This window comes from Vanacampus margaritifer, chromosome 1, assembly GCF_051991255.1.
Source record: "Vanacampus margaritifer isolate UIUO_Vmar chromosome 1, RoL_Vmar_1.0, whole genome shotgun sequence".
Taxonomy (NCBI): Eukaryota; Metazoa; Chordata; class Actinopteri; order Syngnathiformes; family Syngnathidae; genus Vanacampus; species Vanacampus margaritifer.
In genome coordinates, this window is record NC_135432.1 from 27,156,889 (window position 1) to 27,180,092 (window position 23,204).

General features: G+C 37.7%; 1 protein-coding gene and 1 long non-coding RNA gene across 2 annotated transcripts; both read right to left on the minus strand.

Annotated features, from left to right (window-relative positions):
• Positions 1-37: 37 nt before the first annotated feature.
• Positions 38-4,182, minus strand: LOC144061482 (uncharacterized). Its single transcript, XR_013296194.1, has 4 exons — positions 4,108-4,182; positions 3,878-3,961; positions 3,748-3,795; positions 38-398 (listed from the first exon to the last, which is right to left on the minus strand). It is a non-coding gene; the product is annotated as an uncharacterized LOC144061482 (long non-coding RNA).
• A 1,900-nt stretch (positions 4,183-6,082) lies between these two features.
• impdh2 (IMP (inosine 5'-monophosphate) dehydrogenase 2) lies at positions 6,083-21,000 on the minus strand. The gene is made up of 14 exons (XM_077549006.1): positions 20,635-21,000; positions 18,239-18,287; positions 16,974-17,075; positions 16,664-16,738; positions 16,361-16,567; positions 15,939-16,026; positions 13,613-13,812; positions 12,472-12,562; positions 12,096-12,191; positions 9,839-9,982; positions 9,053-9,197; positions 7,116-7,259; positions 6,601-6,684; positions 6,083-6,415 (listed from the first exon to the last, which is right to left on the minus strand). The coding sequence occupies exons 1-14, from the start codon at positions 20,733-20,735 to the stop codon at positions 6,394-6,396; spliced, it is 1,548 nt and encodes a 515-aa protein (XP_077405132.1). The 5' UTR covers positions 20,736-21,000; the 3' UTR covers positions 6,083-6,393.
• Between the last annotated feature and the right edge of the window lie 2,204 nt (positions 21,001-23,204).

Here is a 23,204-nt window from a genome sequence, read left to right on the forward strand (position 1 = left end):
TAGAAGGTTTCCATCCAACACTGACAATATAGACCAGGGGTGTCAAATAATTTATTTTGCCACGGCCCACTTTGTAGTGACAGCTTCCCTCAGAGGGCCATTTTTACAGTGAAACCAAATACGTTTATCTGATTGTATTTTTACATAAACAGTACACAACAAATTTATGGATTACTAGTTTTGAAATAATAAATCAAGGATGATGATTTTTTTTTTAATTATTCTGTTCAAGTTACTGTAAAAAAATGGGTAACAAAAAAAAATCTTGCAAAATCTCAATTGAAATTTTGGTACAGATTTTATTTAGTGAGGGTCATGGACGTTGCACACATGCTTTCACGGGCCACATTAAATCATGCAGCGGGCTGGATCTAACCCCCGGGCCTTGAGTTTGGCACCTGTGATATAGACAAACAAGCATTAACGCTCATATTCACAGTTTCACACTTATACCAAAAATAAAGTCTTCAATGAACATAAAATGCATTTTTTATTTAATTTTTTTTTTTATGTGGGAGGAAGCAAGACTACCAGGATAATACACACACGAGCACGGGGAGAAACTAACAATAATAATAATAATACACAAATCAAGGAGAGAGTAATGTAACATTTATTTGTGATCGTTTCTTGTTTATATAGACATCTATAAAACAATTGTAATGTGGTGAATGTAATCCACCCAAAAATAATAACACGAGAAAAATATGGCAAAACACAGTAACATTGCTGTTAAAGCTGGGACTCATCAGTAAAAGTCTTTTTTTCTTTTTTGGTGTCATTCTTGGTTGACACGAAATTCCCGGTTGTTTTATATTGGCTAAGCAGCCGGGAGAAAGCGTGTCATTGAGGAAAAACACCAACTAGCCTTCTTTTCAAAACATACTTACAATGCAACAACCCTGAACAAAAAAAACAACATGTTGTAATATGTAGCCTACTGTTATAAACCATTAAAGGTGTTCACTGTTTAGATGTCTTATGCCTGGTGGGATGGAAACGGAGCCCCTAACCAGCTGGAGGTCACAATCACAGCTGCATTATGGGTTCCGTTACAATCCCACACGCCAAAATAAAAGCCTCAGTCCAGTTGGCATCTTGTCCTGACAGCACTCCTGAAAAGGAGAATATATTCAGAACACACAATCTATATTAGTCATTGTAATGTACTGTAATTTGGACCTCCAGTTGATATGTACTTACGTTTAAAAGGGAAGTTAACCCCCAATATTTCTTGATAATAATATTTTGCATGCAGCCGCACTAGTCTAAATACGGCATTCTGGTTAATATTGCGTTAGTGGGATATGAGTTAGGCAGAAAAAATCCAGCTGTTTTTATCATTATCACAAGGCGGCCATTTTGCCACTTGCTGTCAACTAAAAATGACATCACAGTTGCTCAGGTCTCAGGTAACGACCAATCACAGCTCAGCTTTAGAAAACAGGTGAGTTGTGATTGGTCGTGACCTGAGCCCTTAGCAACTGTGATGTCATCTTCAGTCCACAGCAAGTGTCAAAATGGCCGCCCCCTGAGATGGATAAAATCGACTAGATTTTGCTGCATAACTCATATCCCACAAATGTAATATTAACTCATTCAGTGCCATTGACGGCTATATACGTCAAAAATTCACTTTTGTTAACAAGAGCATGAAAACCTATATTTTTTTATTGTACATTTAGAACAGATATAAAATTTGTGATTTATCGTGAGTTAACTAGTGAAGTCATACGATTAATCACGATTCAAATTTTTGATGGTAATTAACTGGCAATGGCAGTGAATGAGTTAATATTACATTTGTGGAATATGAGTTATGCAGCAAAATCTTTATAAGCCCTCTGCATTCATTTCACTTTCACTTCTAACCACAAGACAAAACTCCTCCTTCCTGATTCAACTCCCAGCTGGAGAGGGACATCAGTCTTTTCTTCTTCTTTTTGTTATGTATTTTAAATGTACAGCAAACACACATAAGACATTTAATTAAAGTACTTTTTTTGTACATTCCTTAACAATGTATTTTAAAAAATATGTATTTTATGGTAAACAAAATTGCTTTCAGTTTTTGTTTTGTAAAGTACTGTGTTCTCCATTTATTTATTTTGTATAGTCTTTTTATTACTGAAATGAATGAATTTTATTTTTCAAGCACACATATATTAAAAAAAGAAAACAAGAGAGATTAAAAAATCTACTCAAAGATATTAAAAATCATATAAAACAAAAACAACCTATTCACATGTTTGAAAAAAAAACTTCACTTTAAATATATTATATAAATAAAAGGCTTTTTAAAAATATATGTATTTTGCAAAATTTCTTAAATTTTGTATCATTTAATGCAACAAAATTTGTATGCATTTTGATCAAATTTGTATACACTACTTTCCTTTAATTTTGTTTTTCATTTTGACTTTATCTTGATCCGTTGATTTAAGAAAACGTTTAAAAAAACACCTTTGATGCCCCTAATTTTTAATAATCCTTTTCTTTTCTTTAAATCGTGTCTGGCGATTTAAATTTTGATGGTAATTAACATTCAACATTAATTAAACATAACAAATGTTATATCTGTTCTAAATGTACAATAAAAAAAAATTCTAGGTTTTCATACTCTTATTAACAAAAGTGGAAAAAATGTTAAACTAATAGAAATGGTTCAAATGAATTTTTGACGTCTATAGCCGTCAATGGCAGTGAATGAGTTCATCAGAATGTCATGTTTAGCCTAGTGATGTCACATATAACGTATTATTATCAAGATAACTGTAAGGTTGACTTTCTCTTTGAAGGAGACAGGCATTGTGCTGCTAAGGGGTGCTATTGCCCCGTCAGAAATCGGTGAAGCCCAGTTAAGCCCATCCAACATTTTATTTGATACTCATGTTCATTAATTTTCCATCCAACCATTTGGTAGAATAGATGGTTTATTCTGTTCAGGGCCACGGTGGAGTGGAGCCAATCCAAGTTAACTTTAGGCAAAAGGAAGGCAGACAACTGGATTGGTCACCATCAGTTACGAGACAAGTACAGTAGAGACGGACAACACTCGTTGACACTGTTGCTGAGTGCGAATTGAACCCACACTGCAGAAAACAACTACACCGTTCAGTACTTGAAAAGCATTATAGTAAATATGTGCATACTGTATAGAGCTAGGCTCGATTCACAAAAGTTTACAACTAAAATATGAAGTAACACAATTAATACTCATAGCACTCTATTTGGTTATAGCAGCAAACTGCCCGGATTGCAATTGTTTGTTCCATTTTCAGCTGTGTGTCAAGGTCATTTTAGTACAGATTGTGCTTGTTTTGATTCTCAATGTAGAGATGTGACTCTGCTGTTACTCAGTGCAGGGGTAGACCTATTCTAGTGGGATACATGGCCGCCCCACTATGCTGAAAAATCGTTTGACTTTTTGCTCTAATTGCCAAGCTACTGTATATATACCAATAAACAATATACAGTACTGTATATAATTGCTTAGCACATATAGTTTAAGTGTGTTAAATAAATCAGTTACCCTTTCATCATTTAATTCTTCTGTATGAGGCCCTTGGAAGAAAGAGTTTGGACACCTCTGTCCTGCCGCCGTTCATTTTTGGCTCGTGACTTCCTCTCTCCGCACAACGGCTCAAAACGCACCCGCCATATCCAGCCGAAACCCAGCACACATTACCAACCCACACATCCACACACCCAAGAATGAGGAGCCTGAAGACAATGCTGTCCACTCACCTGTGTCTCTTTTGGGGACAGACTAGGAGCGGCCTTGTCTTGAAAAACCTGTTGACGCAGAAGGGAAAGTAAAACTCAAGGCTTCGCAGGATGTCAGCTGGATGAGACTTGAACGGAGACCAGCACTCACAGGAGCTTCTCCACATTTGAAGCTGGAAGGGGAAAGTCCAGAACACATGAGGGAACACACATATTCGCCGTTCTGACTCAGACGCTGATGAGCAACAAATAATGATTCAGTCAGCATGTAGTTAAAGGCTCAGACGTTAGAGGAGTCATACACAAAGAACTAAATGACACACACACACACACACACACATTAATGAGATTGTATTAGAGTATGTGTGTTGTGTATCTTACCAGCACTGTAGTGTCCCTCTGCTCTTCCTCGTCCTCCTCCTCACCTCCTCGTGCAGTGGCTTCTTGTCAGCCAACTTCCTCTTTATAAGCCCTTTGCATTCATTTCACTTTCACTTCTAACCACAAGACAAAACTCCTCCTTCCTGATTCAACTCCCAGCTGGAGAGGGACATCAGTTTTTTCTTCTTCTTTTTGTTATGTATTTTAAATATGCAGCAAACACACAGAAGAAATTTAAGTAAAGTACTTTTTTTGTACATTACTTAATGTATTTAAAAAAATATATATATGGTAAGCAAAATTGCTTTCAGTTTTTGTTTTGTAATGTACTGTGTTCCCCATTTATTAATTTTGTATAGTCTTTTTATTACTTGAATGAATTTAATTTTTCAAACACACATACATGAAAAAAAGAAAAGAGAGATAAAAAAAATCTACTCAAAGATATTAAAAATCATATAAAACAAAAACAACCTATTCACATTTTTGAAAAAAACCCATTCACTTTCAATATTATATAAATAAAAGGCTTTTTTTAAAAATATGTTTTGCAAAATTTCTTACATTTTGTATCATTTAATGCAACAAAATTTGTATACACTACTTTCCTTTAATTTTGTGTATGCATAACATTTTCATTTTGACTTTATCTTGATCCGTTGATTTAAGAAAACATAAAAAAAAAAACACCTTTGTGAACATTCTGTATTCAAATAATTAGTAAATATTGTTAATTTTAGGTTGCATTGAGATTAATCATCTGCCACAATATTAGGTAAATCAGCTAAATTTAATTTAATTTATATTATATATATATATATATAATTAGATATTGTGTTTTATTTTTTTATATTACTATATATTTATTATTATATCATATTATATATTTATTATATATATATATATATATATATATATCATTATTATTAGATAATTATTATATAATATAAAATACTTTTATTGAAAAAAATTAAACATGCGCGGGTCTATTTGTGTCAAATATGGTGAAACGGATGTATACACAAATGTTTGAAATTTATTTTTTATACAGTATTTGTGCAGTTGTTGTAATATCTCAAATGGAAGTTGGAAGTTTCTAGCTAAATGAAATTTAGATAGTAGCGTTGATGGTATACTGTAGTTGTTGTAATACAATCCACATACTCTACTGTACTCACCTTGATGCCGTTTAACTGTGAGTGTGTGTGTCAATGATATAAGCAGACATGAGGCAGGTGAGACCAACAGAGTGTGACCACTACAATTCCCACAGGTCTGTCGCACGTCAGGCCTGGAAAGTCCGGTGGATGTGTCGGCGTTACCTGATCCTTCCAGGAAACGAGTTGCAGGTGAGCGGTCATGGAACATGACCAATTACTTGTTGTGAAAAATACATTTTAAAGTGTTTTATTACTACAGATAATTACTTGAATTATGAATCCACCCATTTTCTATAGCGGTTGTCCTCATTATGTTCACAAGTGAACTGGAGCCTATTGAAGCTCATATATGAAATAATATATTATTTGTGATTAAAAGGCATGAAATTGTTTATGTAACTTTCATTTCGGATTGCACAACAAACTGTATGGAGATAATGTTTTGACCTCAAACTATCATTTTGAAGACAAACTAATATTATTCCTCCATCAGTTCACTGAGTATTAATTTATTGGTAAATGATGTCATAACCGAGCTACAAGAAGCATCTTAATTTTTTTTTCATTTTATCACCAGTCAAGCAAGGGCAACATTTTTTATACCAGCCCTTTCGTTAAATCTTTTAGCTGTACATGCCACGTGTAAAAAAATATTTATAAAAATAAAAATAGCATACATATTTCAATTTATATCACACATTTAAGTCTTTTGTCATTTTTCCACCCATTGAACAAATTAAGACTTACTTATGAGGCAATATTCGGGTTTTATTTGCTAAATCTTTTTTTTTTTTTAACAAATGTAAATGAGAACCTTTTGTGAAAAAAAGCTGAACTTTTATTCTTTGAAAATGAACACAACTTTATAGTGGACATGTAACCACAACATGGAAGGCATTAATTAGAGGACACAGTCACATGTGCACTGACTGGTAAGGTGTAGTTGTCCTTCACACAATATTTGAGGATGCATAGATGACGCTAAATAACTGGAAGACTTGATGAATAGAAATGCTCTGATGTCATGCATGTGTGTGACAACATTAATAGATCATATGAAAGAAGCCCCAGAGAATTTTGGCATCATTGTTTTGGAAGGACAGTCTCCAGAGCTGAAGGATCTTCTTCAAAACAGACGTTTCTCATAACTGTCATGAAAAGAAAAGATACAAATCACAGGACTGACGGCGGCATTTCTTGTCAAGAACGACGGCTCCGGTGTTTATTCAAAGTGGAACCCTGAGCAATCGCTGAAATGAAGAAACTGTACTGTGCCCAAATGGCGGCACCTCTTGCCAAATGGCTTGAGGTGCGGTCCCGTGCAAGTTCGTACCTGTGCAGACTGTGGACGCCGCCCTCCATTTGAGCCGATGCCGATCTCTTTTCAAATCTCAGGTCTCCACTATACATCATGGCTCTGACATAAGACACAAAAAGACAATTGGTCAGCACATAGTTGCACCACAACGATAGGGGGTGATACTTTGAAGAGGAAAAAAAAAATCTCTTGTCGATTACGAAGTGTATTTGTAGGTTGGCAGATCTGTCCTCAGATAACTAAAGCGGTTTGTGTGCTTTTGTGTAGCACACCAGAAATGTTTTTGGGCCCTAAATCATTCAGTATTTTCACACTCAAGTCTTTGACCAAGAGCTAACCAGTGTCAAGACCTCACAACTCAAGTAATATATTGTAAACCACGCAAACTTTCTGTACAAGGAAGAAAGCTGTGAGGTAATAAGCAGAAGTATACTGTGAGGTAATAAGCAGAAGTATACGTTTCCCACACCACAAAGTTGAGCACTATGATGTCACAGCATGCACTATATGCACCGTCCGTCTGTGTGCACCTGAGCTGAGTGAGACTCTTGGTGCCGATATCCTGACAGGAGTGTTGGACGCCGGCCAGCAGGTAGGGGACAAACTTGTGAATGGAGCCTTTGTCCTGCACAGCTCCTGAAACACCCTGCGCTACTTTGATCTTGTCATTTTCACTGTGGACACAAACACAAACGCATGACAGATCAGTTGTCCTAACAAACAACAATGAGATCATTTAAGGTGGTATTATTTCAAGGAAGAGTCCCAAAGGAAGAACAGGCATTCCACTAAATTTGCTTCAACAATTAATTATTTTACCGCCAAAAACGTTTAATAACGTTTACTAAAAAACAAATGAATGCCGCCAAAAACGTTCATTGACGTCTGCTGCTATGTTGTTTTTTTCTCAATGGGCTCAATGTTGTGCAGCGCTGCCTGGTCAATGGGCTTGTGAAATCAAAAACTAACTATGGCCAGCAGTTGGCAGCATTGTATCTGTTTTCTATGTTCTGCCGGTGTATGCAATTGCAGTGAAACAGATTGATATGATGTAATAGAACGTTTTCAAGGATGACGTGAGAGATCAAAGCTTTTGTCACATTAAATCTAATTCCTAGAGCGTCACTAAACAAAAATATTAGTGTCAAAAGTCACTGTTGTGCAGAAAATGTTATCTTTTCACAAAAAGCTTCTTTTCTCCTTATCTTTTCCATTTTCGCTCAATGTCACTCAAATTACCCATTTTCAAATGGTGATTATTGGAGAACGGAATAATAATGTTTGCCTTAAAAGATTAGTTAAAATGCTCGAAATCGACGGGCACTGTCGGGGTTGTTTTTTGGATAACGTGTGGCAGTAAAAGAGTTAATTGTGGGGGCTAAAGGGACATTCATTGACCCTTTTTAATATAGTCACTGTCGGTTGGAAGCCTCGTATGTCTAAATATGGTCAATTTCATATTTGTTTACCAATCGATAGTATTAGTCTTTTTCCACATCATCTGTTACTGTGACACATTATTAACAATTTAACACGTTGATCGTGTTCAAATCACCTGCGAACAAATCTATTAAATCTCTTAGACAATGACAGGTGTCATACAACTCTGCCATTTCCTCATTCTGCGGGAGACTTGAGGCAGTATATCGCCTCCCGATTTAAAGTCTGGATTTTTTTTTTTTTACAATATCGAGTCAACACAGTTAGGTTACATATACTCAAACAAAAATATAAACACAACATGAGATAAACTCAAAGATATAAAACTTTTACCACATACACAACATCACAATTTCTTTCAATCAGTACCGACTGGTTTTCTAAGTCCCCCCCCCATAAAACAAAAATGCACCTTTCAGAGTGGCATTTTATTGTGAGCAGTCTAAGGCACACCTGTGTACTAATCATGGTGTCTAATCTTGATAAGGCACACCTGTGAGCTGGGATGGATAATCTCGGCAAAGAAGAAGTGCTCACTATCACAGGTTTGGACTGGTACGTGAACAATATTTGTGAGAAATGGTTGATATTGTTTAGCTCTTTGAGTTAATTTCATAAAAAATGGGTTGTTTATATTTTTGTTGAGTATACATTTGAGTCTGCGTGTTTTGATCAAATCAATAACGCAAATATTTTGTGGCATAAGGTAAATTTGCATGCAGATTTTCCTGTGGAACCTATCCTCAGCTATATGCTGAAAAAAATATCACGTTGAAAGGCCTGAGGTCTATAAACAAATATTAGTTCAAATAAAGTCTATGTATTGTTTTGAATAACTTGACTACTACGACAATTTCACATTTTTTTATTTTATTTTAAGCTTCTGGTATGACGTTGGTATTTTTGATCAAATTTATGACACCCAGTGAGTACACAGGCTGATTACTGCCACCTAGTGGTCAACTTGAAGTGTTCTTCATATTGCACTCGTCTCCTTCCTATAAGGTTAAGGAGTATGATTTCACACCTGAAGTATCTGGTCTGGGAGCCCAGGTTTTTGTCCATGGCATCCAGAGAGCCCATGCCACGGTACTTCTTTAGCCTGATGCCATCTGAGAAGAAATATTCACCAGGAGCTTCGTTGGTGGCGGCGAGCAGAGAGCCCATCATCACTGCACAAAGATGCAAGGGACAACTGAATTGTGACAGAAAAGTGGTTTATAAACTAACATGCACCACCGAATCCTATATTTTTATTTAGCTTTGGGTCACAATACAGTAAACATTAAACAGTCTATAAACAATGCGATAAAAAAAAAAAAAATACCAGTACAGTAACTATCACTTAAACACTTCTCCCAAAAAATTAAGACATTTTGGCCTTTTGTGTGTTTATTGTTTTTTTGTTCAAACATGACAGACAAAATTTTTTTTTTTTTAACACTTGACAGTTAGGAAAGTTAAAATATTGAACCCTGAAGGGATTCATATATCATCCATCCATTCTTGCATTTTATACTGCTAATCCTCATTAGGGTCACTGGTGATCTGGAGCTGATTCCAGCTGACTCTGAGCGAGTCTTCAATGAACCTAACCTAACCTTTTTGGAATGTGCGAAGAAGCAACAGTAACTGTATAAATTCCACACAAGCACAGGGAGAACATGTCATGAAAACTGCACACGAGAAGGCCAGGGCTCAGATTCAAATTCCGAACTTTAGAACCGTGAGGCCTGGACTCATTCAAATTCAAATTTTTCATAAGGAAAGCATGGTTAAAAATGAAGAATCTGGAGGTCTATCAGACTTATACCTGTGGATGCGCCGAGTGCCAGTGCCTTGGCGATGTGTCCGACAGTCTGAATGCCACCGTCGGCAATGACGGGCACACCAAAGCGTCTGGCGTACTCGGACACCTTATAAACTGCTGTGGCTTGAGGTCTGCCGCAGGCCAGTACTGTTCAGAAGATAAGAGGGGAGGAGCATTTAGCTACAGAGATGTGAACACAGTCTGCTGTCTTAACATGACAGCCAGCGTTTACAGCCTTTGACATGCAAAATAAATTGCACAATAAAATGGTATTCATTTGACATCTTTAGAGATGAAGCCTTAAATTGATATTGAATTACAGTAACAGGTAAAAAAAAATAAAAAATAGATTACAGAGATGAAGCCTTAACCCTGGAGAACCCAAGAACCTTTTTCTTCTTTGGAAAATTATGAATTATACATTAAATGACTACTATAAGTTCACTGAACACCAAAATATATGTTTTTTCAATTTTAAACCTTTTTTTTTTAACTAGCTCAGAGTTGCTAATTTATCTATATATATATATATATATATATATATATATATATATATATATAAAACATACTCCTAGGCATTCTGCAACATGATATGAAATAGATTAACAAAAAAACACAATTTTACCATCTGATGGTTTGCTGAGAAGATGGTTTTGTTTGGATTGATTTCCAGCTCAACAAAACAGCATGTTGCCAGCCATCTTGTCACCACCACTCTGGCTCATGTAAGTGCAATATTCATCCACTAGATGGCCCCATGCAGGGGTCAGAAGTGGCACTCTGGACTTTTGAAGTTAAATTTGTAAAAAAAAAAAAAAAGGTCTTATAGGGGCCAAATTTGACCCTGTTGGTTCTCCAGGGTTAAATTGATATTGAATTACAGTAACAGGTAAAAAAAAAAAAAAAAAAAAAAGATTATTTGTAAAGAAGGCCTGATATATGTGAACTCAAGAGTCATGTTGTGAATTGTGAACTAACCTCACTGGTAATGAGAAACATTGAGCTCTTAGCAGAGATACATACTGTAGACTCAAAAACTACTTTTTAAAAAATGTATATAAAGTCTTTGATGTGGTGGTTATAAGCTTAAATCAATCAAACACTACTTGTTTAGGTGCTAAATGTACAACTCTAAAGAACACATTACAAACACAGTGGAATCTCTGAAGTGGACAGTTTGGAGATCATGTCTCAAAAATAAAACTTAACTTGCTCTTCAAATAAGCATGTGCCAATATTAAATTCTGATGGTATGATAACCGTAAGCAAAAATATTGCTGCGTCACACAATTAAAGTACCGGTACTGTACTGCTTAACTCATTCACTGCCATTGACAGCTATAGACATAAAAAATTCATTAGAACTATTTCTATTAGTTTAAAAATGTATTTTTTGTTGAGTATGAAAACCTAGAGAATTTTTTTTTACATTTAGAACAGATATAAAATTTATGATTAATAGTGTGTTAACTACTGACGTCATGCCATTAATTTACGAAAAATTTTAATCGCCTGACGCCCCTAATTTTTAATAATTTTTTCTTCTTTTTTTTCCCAAGTATTTTTAATTATTTTTTAAAACATTTTTTAATATTTTTTCTGTTTTTAAAGAAAACATCATTAAAAATATTTTTTTAAATCATAATTAATCGCATGACTTTACTAGTTAACTCACAATTAATCACAAATTTTATATATGTTCTAAATGTACAATAAACATTTTTTTCTAGGTTTTCATACTCTTGTTAACAAAAGTGGGAAAAAATGTTAAACTAATAGTTTTTTACATCTATAGCCGTCAATGGCAGTGAATGAGTTAAAAATACTTTTTTTTTTTTTTTTTTTAAATATTTAGGTAGCAAAGGTGTGTTTTCCTGTTGAGTTGACACATTAGGCATAACAGTATAGCTGCGATTTGTCCACCTGTGCCTTTAAAGAACTCCCTGGTGTGGGATTTTGCGGTGAACAAAGTGCAAGCTCACACAATTTTTGCAGCGCCGCACGTTGAGATAATTAGATGTGTGGCGATATCAGTGCGACATTTGCTTTCAACACAAAAGGGGGGCGGGTAGCAAGTCACAGATGTTGAACACTCGGTTTACACAAGACCTTCATTTCGTCTGTCAGACTATATGAAAGAGGGTCCATTCGCAGGCCCACTACAAACCTCCCATCAATTTATTACACACAGGACTGAGAGCCATTAAAAAGGCTGAAAAATGTTGCCATGATGAACAGTGTGTGCTTTATACAGTTTTACCTTCCTGTGTAATGCAAATGGACCCGCTGCCCATTCCGACTCTCAGCCCGTCCACTCCTGCATCAATCAAGTTTTTAGCTTGAGCAGTGGTCACCACTGAACGACAAGACCAAACAAAAAATGTTGGAGAAATATAGTCTGGGCACTAAGTATATTCTAAATTAATTATAATTACAGAAAATCGAATTCTGAACCATTAAATTAATGTTCATTTAAGTATTTGGTTCATTACAATAATAAAACTTATTTTTGATGCATTTAGTCAACCAACCAGGAATACTGTCTAAAAGCTCATTATGGTATTTAGCTTGATCACAAAGTTCATATCAAACAATATATATGTTTTGGGGAAATCCTGAAAAATGTGTATGCTTACCATTGCCACCAATGACCTGCAGGTTTGGGTACTTCTCCTTCATATATTTGATGATGTTGATTTGAAACATTGAATTACCCTGAGAAGAATCCTGTAAATGGAGGATGCAACATCATTCATTATTTTGAGATAAACGACAAGAAAAATGACTACGAAATCAGAAGCAAATTCTGATGCTTCTTTTCCACTGCACACCATCAGCTCAACTTTACGCCTTGATTTGGGACAGCGTTCAACTTACCAAAGCACAGAATGAAATCACTGCAAAAATTACAGTAATTTCTGGACTATAAGACGCTACTTTTTTCACTTGCATTCGACCCTGTGGCCAATAAAAGGTGCAGCTTATCCATCAGATCACAAGGGGGCGCTCTATAAAGGAAGCGCAAGAGCGTCAGGCAGAGCATAACAAACCAAGTGAGCCCAAATACTGTGAGAGACAGAACGAGAGCAAGACAATTTGCACTCTCATTATGGAAAAGAAAGCAGGAACTCGGTGCGGTAACATTAAAACATGTGCGACTTACAGTCAGGTGCGGCTTATATATATATAACAAACTCGAGTATTCCCCAAATTTAGCTAGCACGGCTTATAGTCAGGTGCGCCTTGTAGTCCAGAAATTACTGTACACCACATTCAATGCATGGGTTGTTACCAGACATGGCAACAAACAGTGGAGAATGACTGTCTCCTATATTTACTGTACTTATTAAAACGGGGATGCTGGTCAAAGTATATGGACACATTTGATCAATGAGGAGGCAGCAAGAAAATAAGAAACTGCAGCATTGTGAAGACAGTGGCACACAACAATGTTACATCCTGAGCTAAAACACACCAATAGGGTAAGCTAAGATTCAGCAACAACAGCGATTAAGTGAAATTAGAGGATTTCCCATCCTGCAAAATATTCAAAAGTGGAACTAATAACATGGTAGAACTTTATATACTGCCCAGTCTTAGTATCACCTCTGCAAACTTGTAACCAAGACTAAACAAGGACTGGAAATCGTACCAGTTTTTGCCAATAGAACAGCGTTAATAGCGAGTAGAACCACAACAAGCTGAGTATGTGCCTTGCAGTGGAAAATGGCAGTCTGTTATTTAACAAATGCGTGCTTAAAATGTCTTTGTCCTCACCAGTACAATCACATCCACCCCACTCTGCACTAGCAAGTCCAGGCGGTATTTGTCATCATCATGCGTGCCGATGGCGGCGCCACATAGCAGCTGCTTGCGAGAGTCTTTGGAGGCCAGAGGGAAGTCTCGGTTCTTCTTCAGGTCAGTTCGGGCGATGATGGACACCAGGCAGCCGTCATCATTTATAATGGGAAGTTTGCCTGGAAGAGGAGCATGGATTAAGATGTTTGTTTTTATGTTTCCATGGAAATGGACAACATAGGTTCAATCAAGACAACAATGGCAGAGCACAGAACTGTTTTGTTTTTATATAATGCTTCTCTGGCACAGTACACGGCTCCTGCGTCCATTGGAGTTGCAATATTGACACGTCAAACTCTTAAATGTCCCATAGTATGAAAATGCACTTAAGTGGGGTTTTTGATAATGGTCTATCAATAATATGCATCCCTGGACTGTTTACAATCCAACCAGGTATAAAAAAAAAAGTTTGTCCGCGACTTCTTTAGCTTTCTCCTCCTTTTTCAAAATTGTGCTTCAAACGGGCAGATTAAACTTCCATAACCGTTTGACATCATTAAGTCACGGAAGTGTACTCGACCCGCCCCTTCGGGTTAGTGGCAACGCCACTGGTAAAGGTTTGTCACGCCCACAAAAAATTCAAGAAGCTGGCTGCTCTAGCCCTTAATACGCTCATACGCTCCGTGGAGAAAAATGGGGAAACAACGATCAGGAACAAGTGGTTGCTTCCTTCGTCTTGAGTCTTTGAGAAGACAGTGGATTAATTTTACTTTTTTAGGACGCGTATCGACAGTATTTCCCAAAGGACTGTTTTGTTAAAAAGAACCCCGACTGTCATGACAAGTTTGCTCTATATTATTTATTTGGTTGTTACTAACATAACTATGAGATTCGTTTTGCAAAAATCATTTTTAGTTTAATATATTTTGTAGAAACTTAATTTGGACATACGGCGCCATTGTTATTCACGTCGCATTGCATTCAGTGCTCAGTGACATAATGGCGGCTGGCTCTCTGCCGAGCAATGTGGAACGCCTATAAAGCAAGCAAAGTAAGTCTCATAGCGTTCCTAAAAAAACAACATGCGATCTGGAGAGTCACCCTTCTCCATGCCGTGCTCTCGTCAGTCACAAGACGCATTAAGAGTTTTGATTGTCCCTTTAGGAACGCTACGGAGACGTAACTTGCTTTATTTTTTTATAGGCGTTTCACATTGCTCGGCAGACAGCCTGTCACCATTTTACGCCATTGACACACTGAATGCATTGCAACGTAAAAACAATAGCGGCATACGTCCAAATAAAGTTAAAGTTTAAAGTTAAAATGTATTAAACTGGAAATGATTTTTGAAAAATGAATCTCATCGTTATGTTAGTAACAACCAAATTAATAATATAGAGCAAACTTGTCATGACAGTTGGGGTTCCTTTTAATGAAAAGCCTGTTCAGAGCTGGATTTGCAAACATAATGGATCGGTCCCAGCGGTGTGTGACATGACTGTAAACGTAAAAGATGTAAGTTTAACATTTTATTTGTAATATATTTCTAAAGTGGGAGCTACATTTGTCATGTGGAGGTTGTTTGGTTACAAGAGGTCAGATATGATAACGCAGGCGGTGGTTAGATAAAGTACCGGCCGTTGGCCGAGCATCCCAGGGCCGCTGGAGCGTACCTCGGATAAAATATGGGCATTAGTCGGCCCTCTACCTCCGGAACGACACCGTTGGAAAGCTCTCGTCGGGTCGAGTCCAGTGATGTGTTTATGTCCCCGGTAAGACTTAGCGTTCCGGAGATACGTGTGGCGGAAATCCCGGCCGGCGACGGCTGTCCCCCTTTTATTATTATTCGCATATTGGTTTGCCTAGATACAATCCGCGGTGGTTATTTTGCCGTGACTGGCAACTCGCCACCTAATTGATGTGACTTTGTAATGGTAACCGGCCTACGTGGTCTCGACGTGACGGCTTGCACGTTGCGACCGCGCAGTGGCCTAAATGAGGATATTTGCGTTATTCATAACCGCCTGTAAATGTCTACAAGCTTTCACGGCAAATCAGAGACAATCACGGCAAAATAACACTCGCGGGAGAGTTGCCAGTTACGGCAAAAATAATCACGTAAACTAACGGCTACAACATAGTGTCTGTGGTAACGTTATGCTACTTTTTACAACAATTGGCCATGCATGCATGCAACAGCTCCATGTCAATTGTCAATAGGGATTTTGTCTGTACGTCAAACTTAAGGTGAACAACAACCAACAAAAAACAACAAACACACTAGGAAATCCAAAATTGTCTTCACCTTTCTTACTCCGTTGTAGGATTTCATTGGCTTCTTTCAGTGTCACACCAGCAGGAGCAATGACCAGATCCTCTCGCTTTGTCATTACCTGTCAAAAAGGTCACACACAAATGAGCTACAGAAACATTAACTAACTAAATATGGTAACTTCTCACGGCACATTTCACGTCAGAATGACCTCACAGTCTTGTAATTTGATTGTGATTCGCGTGGTTTCATGAGACCATGTGCTGGATGCAGTAAGGCATCTACAGATTAACATAATCTCTTTCAAGTGTAACAGGAAGGTACATTTTCTATTTTTGCATCTGTACGCCTAAAGCTGATTTGACTTGCCAAAAGGATAGTTCTGTCTCAGCTTTCAAAAGGACATTCACCTACCTAATCCCAACTTCATAATTACAAAATGAAATATCAGCCACCTCACTAAGCGGCAGGTTGTGTTCCTCCTCCTTGAGAAAATCGATGTCTCGCGAAGAGATGATGCCAACCAGCTTGCTCCCCATTTTGCCGTTGTCCGTGATGGGAATACCACAGAAGCCGTAGCGGGCCTTGGCCTGAAAGACGTCCCTCACGAGGTGCTGAGGGCTCATCACCACCGGGTCTGTGATGAAGCCCTGCTCGTACCTCTGCAGTGGGGAGGAAAAACGAGGATGGGAACGGTATAACAAGCTATATTTCTACTGGAACTAGTGACACCAAACATATCAGTCACCATTCCATACCTTGACTTTACGAACTTCGTTGGCCTGGAACTCTGGAGTGCAGTTGTGGTGGATGAAGCCGATACCGCCTGTTAACTTGGAGAAGAGCATACAACTGGTTGGAGATGAGGCAATATGATTTGAAGCGGGCTTAACATATTGTTAATTAATGAATACAATATGTCTCTGGCAGTGTCAACACAAGCAGATCATAAAAATGTTTCTGAAGACAGAATATAAGTCTTGATCTCATGAGATGGTGCAGGTAGACTTAATGGTGTGAGCCAGTTGAGTGCAGTCCGAGTGAGTGAGTTATGGGCATCAAACTTACTGCCATAGCGATGGCCATGGTGGCCTCAGTGACTGTGTCCATGGGGGTAGATACGAAAGGAGTTTTCATTGTGATTTGTTTGGTAAGCGCCGAGGTCAGGTCCTGTTGACGGAAGGAGAATTGACAAGTGCACTTACATTACATGTCCATTAAAGGGACAACACTTAATCATTAATCGACAAGTAACTAAATTAGTCAATTGATTAATTGATTAAATCATTCAACAAATATTTGTGAAAACAGATTAATCATGTAGAGACCTTGTTTAATTTAAAATTGTCCAAATCCACGGAATGACAGCCTCTCAACAGTAGATATTCTCATATTTTTGTAGTCCTCCATGAAAAATGTCGGAATATCTTTTCGTTTTCTCAAAATCCAACGTAAAAGTTGGTGTTCACAAATGTGGCTTGGTTATGGAAAATAATTATTTAGCATGTATTATCTTAAGTTTGTACTGTATTGTGGAAACCTGTATTTTCTTTAACAATGAGTTTTTCATTTCTTGTACATGAAGCAATATTGAAGCGACCTTGACTGATAAGCAGTACTCAGAACAGACTGCTTGCTTTCCTGTCTTTTGACCCTCCTTTCTCCTTCCAAAAACCCTAACCATGCAGCATAAACAATCTTCCCATGATTCTTTTTGCGCAGTCTCTCACAAACCAGACTTGTTAATATTTGAAGCTTCAAATATATAGAAACCCAAAAGACAAATTGTTTACCAGACGGTTTCATACTAACTGTTGAAAATTCCATACGTTTTTACAACAAAGAATTTCCTGACATGTTACGGACCAAACTACAATCTGAATAATAATTTATATCGGTGTGTTTTCTGCGCTGTCAATTTGACACATTTTTTTTTTTTTAAATAAAAGGACTGAAAATAAAACATGTTTATTTTAATCAGATTCATCAATTAATCAATTATTAAAATAATTGCAACACTAATGTCCATACAATGACAGCATGTATGTGACTTAATCACAAGTTAAGTTTGAGAGCAGATTGGTGCATCGACAATTCTTGCAAATAAACTAAACAGCGCAGGTTCTTACCAAATTAGAGAGTATTTGTGGGGGATTATACAATTCATTGCTGTAATTTGTAATGAATCATTCATGATGAGCTTTAGTGTAATCCTTTACTCCCTCTCCAAACATCATTTCATACTCATCTTATTGCAGATTAATACCACCACATTTGCGTTAATCAGATTTGCCATGTTGGTAAACATGTGATGGCCATTCATCTCGACTCACCACTTGATCTGCAGTGAAGTCAATGTAGCCCGGCAGAATGAGGAAGTCACTGAAAGTGAGAACACAAGGTTTAGCTCTTAATAGGCTTCTATAGCAGAGTATCCAAAGTGGAACATCTCAAAGTGGATTCCATCACAATTTTCAAGTATCAAACAAGCCATCTGACCTCACACCAGATGTCAGTAAATCTAAGACTTTAGGTCAGCTTGTTTTGCTTCATCTTTTGCATTTTTTTTGTTTGACGTAAAACTTTTACTTATTCCAGCAATCACTACTAAAAACTTCCTGTACATTATTGATCTTTAGAGGCTGAGTAGTGTTACTTCATTTTCGTGTTTTATTTTATCTATCCATTCATTTTGTATCAAATTTGCAGCCTAAACCAGCCAATGGCGGGGCCTGAGCCGGAAATGGACAGCCCTGAAATTCCCGATGGCCACCACGCTTCTGAATGACGGTATTCCTTGAGTCTTCTTTCAAAGCATGTGGACCCGTCGCGCAAGTAGCATGGATGCATGATGACGGCAAGACTAAAAACAGAACTCATGATGCCCATGATAGTCTGTTGAAGCATGTGACTTCTGTTTTGAAGGTGCGATTCAGTTCCATTCATACTGATCAACTCAGACACTCATAAAACAAACAACAGAACATGGTTGAATTACTGTAACATGTGAAGGTATCCATCACTTCCTGGTTCATAGAGGGTTTAAAAAAAGAAGATTTCCCTGTTATTGTGCATTAATCATTAGCTTTATGATGTCAAAAGTGTGAATGTAAACATTGGATTAGAATGCACCACTTCTATTTTTACTGCGGTGATACAAAGGCTGGAGAAGAAATATAACTAGGCCCAGGTTCCAAATCAGCAAGTGCTGTTTGGGAGCTCTAAAGTCAAACACCTCTCTGATTGTACAATTAAAAGTTTGAGGGAACAGAAGGCTGCATGACATCATGTGAAACGTTGTGGATTATTTGATTATTAGCAAATGTTTTACTTTGATTCAACACAAATATATTAGGACTGCTTTCCAGAAAGTAGAGAGTATTAACTTGTAGACTGAATTCCAAGGATTTGGGTGGACAATTTTTAATTAAACAAGGTCTCTCCTAATCAATTATCAAAAGTTTAATCAATTAATTTGACAATAGATTAGTAGACGATTAATCATCATCTTTTCATTTTGTCGCTCTAACCCCCACTTCACTTGTCTAAACCTACCTACCGGTAACATGTCATTCAAATATTGGTGGTAAATAAATTTGAAAAAACAATTGATCCCGTAACAAATAAATAATACTAGTTTACACTAGAGGATGGATAGATTTATATATTGCCTTTGAAGTAACCCAAGGATGTTCAACAGTCCATCCATGTTCTATACGACCGCTCAGGGTCGCGGGTGAGTTTAGAGCAAGAGGTGGGGTTTAATCTGAACTGGTCACCAGACCATCACAAGGCACCAAGGCGCCATTCACACTCATATTCCCAACTATGGAGAATTTGGATTCTTCAGTTAACCTAGTATGAACGCTTTTGAAATGTGTGAAGAAGCCTGTTAAAGCATGGGGAGAACATGCAACCTCCACACAGAGAAATTTCACAAAAATTGGGTTTTAAAAAACTGTCAAACGCATAATAAAATAGCTTATTAGCTAGCATTAACTAGCATATTTTACAGATTGTGAAGTACTGGCAACATACATGCAACCATCTTCACACTTGTGGTATATATATAGTGGTGACATTTCGATGAGGAAAACATGTTTAGTTCCTAACATGCGAAGTTTGCATAATTGTCATGTGATTGCCTTAGAATAGTATAGAACTTGGGTTCAAGATAAACAGAAATTAATCTTTAAACACAGCTTTCAGATCAACATCCAATACTCTCTCTCTCCCTCACATGCCACGATTATTAATAGATTAAAAAAAAATGATGCTTAGTAAAAACAATGCTACTTAGTGCCATTTAGAAAAGATATTGACGTAGGGATGGATGAATGATGCCCTGAGATCATTGCAGCACTCACTACTAGGCATGTCACCTATATGTATACTGTCCCCGGTTAAAAGGTATGGTGTGGCCATAAACGCATCATTTTAGGTCATTTGGACTCAGCGTGTCTCACTGGTCACTACAACAAACTTGATCTGACTTTTGTTTCATTACGGTTCATCACAAATGTGTTTGAAGTTGTTTAGGTCAGGGCTTGATCAAGGCGTGTTGCTCCACACCAAACTCATCCGATCATGCCTTTATGGACCTTGCGCAGCGCACTGGGGCAGCTAGGAGCTTCCTCAACCTGTTTCTACGAGGTTAAGAATGATGAACATGAAGATGTAGGGGCTAGTGAGGGGTCTACTCACAGGAGCGCAAGGCTTATGAACTTACTTGTATGTAAGTCCATCTCCTCCGTTTACCAACTGTTGTCCCGTCAGTCCGTCCTCTGGGACGTTATCGCCGATCTGTCCGCTAAAACGGTTTCCTGCCATGAGATCAAAAAAACACCCTCACTGGTCTCTGAACTAGAAAATTGCTAAGTAAATAACAAAATATTATTTAAAAAAATGGCAAGGCTATGTTAATGTGTACACATTGACCGCGCGAGGGAAAACCGATAACTTTCTTCTTGCCCCTCTTTGCTTTGAGTAAAGCCCAAGTATCAAAGCGGTTCGGGGTGGACGTGAAGAAGCGTGGCGAAGCCCTCTCTGACTGGGACGCATTCCACCATGTGCTTCCTGTCTGACAGCTCGTAGTACGTCATGTCCGCTCCAAATTCAGTGAACAGATTCAAGGCGTTAAAAAAGAAAAAACAAGATCCAAGGCATTTATATAAATATATTTATTCGCGGGATTATTATTATTTGGAAAAAAATGCTGATAAACCTCCTGCGCATTCCACAAAAAAAGAGTCTCCTACTAAACCTCCCACCTCCGCAATTGTGGAGAAAAACCCCACAGGTGCCGAACCGTGAGAATGCGTAGGTCCACTTTTAGCTTTACACATATAAGGAATATTTTACCTAGGAATAAAAGTGACTCACATAAGATAAGTGACACATTTTACCGGGGTGGAGAGAGGTTGCCATTAAAAAATAGACGGAAACGTGGAGTAATATTATTAATATTATTCTGTGCCAAAACATGCTATTGCGTGTATATATACCGCTAATGTTAAACAATGTAACGTTAAAAAACTACATTTTGTTTTATATACGGTACTTGATACAATTCACTTGTAATTAACTGTGATTGGCTGGCAACCAAACCAGTTCAGTGCAACTCCGCGACACTTGTGAGGAATAAGCGGTTGAGAAAATGGATGGAATTCACTCGTAACTAACAATTATTTAATCAAATAAAACATTTTAAAATATATACAATATTTTTAGTAAAGCAATTTATCAATTAAGAAAATTAAATTAAAATACACATTTTAAGTAACCACTTTTATATTAAAGGAATCTAAGAGTTTGTGCAAGTGGGGGTTTTAGGAATGGAATGTTGCAGAACAAAGGATGCTAATTGCAGGGGGAGATGCAGAGCCGCGATAAAGTCAGAGTAGGTTGTAAACCACATTTGTTTTACACCTGGGCGGAAAAGTACAAAACAGGAGAAGCCACCCAGTGACGCTGCGGATGAAGATCGGCCAATGAAAAGCAAGCTAAAGTTAAACTGCAGAAAACACATAGCCAATAGAATAATGTCAGGATGCCTTTGTTTCTGTGTCATTTAAATATTGTGTAGTATAACTATTCACTGGGGCAACTCGGAAGAGACTACGTCGGCTGCTTGAGACAGAGACGTATAGAATTGTATTGATAGGGACCCGGGACCCCAGCTGTTATGTATTAGATTTGAGTGTTAGGAATAAATCCACTCGTGTGTGAAAATGCCGGCTTCCTGATACCTTTCTATTGCAGAACGAGCATGCTATTGTTGGATGGGTGATAGTTTGGTAAGGTCACAAATTGGAGTCAGATTATTAACTTGAGTTTGTATTAATATAGAAATAAATTCCAACAATTTATGGTGACCCCGACGTGATGCAGGAGAGGTAAAAAAGAAGTCTGGGACTTCGAGAAAAACCACAAGAGTCTGGGACTCGGGGATCTGGGATCCACGTCCACACCAGGTGACGACCTGATAAAGAAGCCATACCTCCGACCGTCTTTTCTCTTGGATCCACAGTCAAATAAGGTAAGCAGATTCCTTTTCAAATTCTGCACATTGGCAACGCTAAATTATAAGAGAAAGGAGGAGCGGAACGGCGTAAAAGTGTAACAGTGTGGACATTAGTAGGGTATAAAATCTGGGATTTACCTACTAGAATAGTTTGGAACTATTCGTGGTTAGATACGGTTTAAAATCTGGGATTTACGTATCGATACGGTTTAAAATCTGGGATTTACGTATCAGTGTGGAAGCGGTGTGAATGTAAAAATTAAAATTGGACTGCAAGAGAAGTGATTAGGACACGTGCGAGTGGATTTAAGGATGGCAGATAAGAGAAAGTGTGATGAGGGTCTCGGGTCCCCTGGAGTCTGGTCGGAGATTAATGGTCATTACGCTAAGCTGGAATCACAGTTGATTAGTGGAATAGAAAGTAAGAGAATTAAGAAGGAAAAAGAACGGTGTCAGAAGTTGTTTCGGAAATTAAAGAAGGATGAATTGTTTCGCGGAGAACCTGGAACATGGGATATGTCGAAGTTAGCGCGGCAGTTACAGGAAAAGGAGAGCAGAATGTTGGCAAATATTCAAGATATGGAGGAGGAACAGAGCCGAGTCGGATGGCGAAAGCGTCATAAACTTGGAAAAGAAGTTAAAGATGTAGAGAATGATAGACGGGGCATTCACCAATTGGCGACTATTGCGACTGCGCTGGCAGCGATAAGAGAGGAAAAGAAAGAGGAAAAGAAAGAGGATGAAGTGATTGATAAGGGAGAAAAGGCGGAATGTTT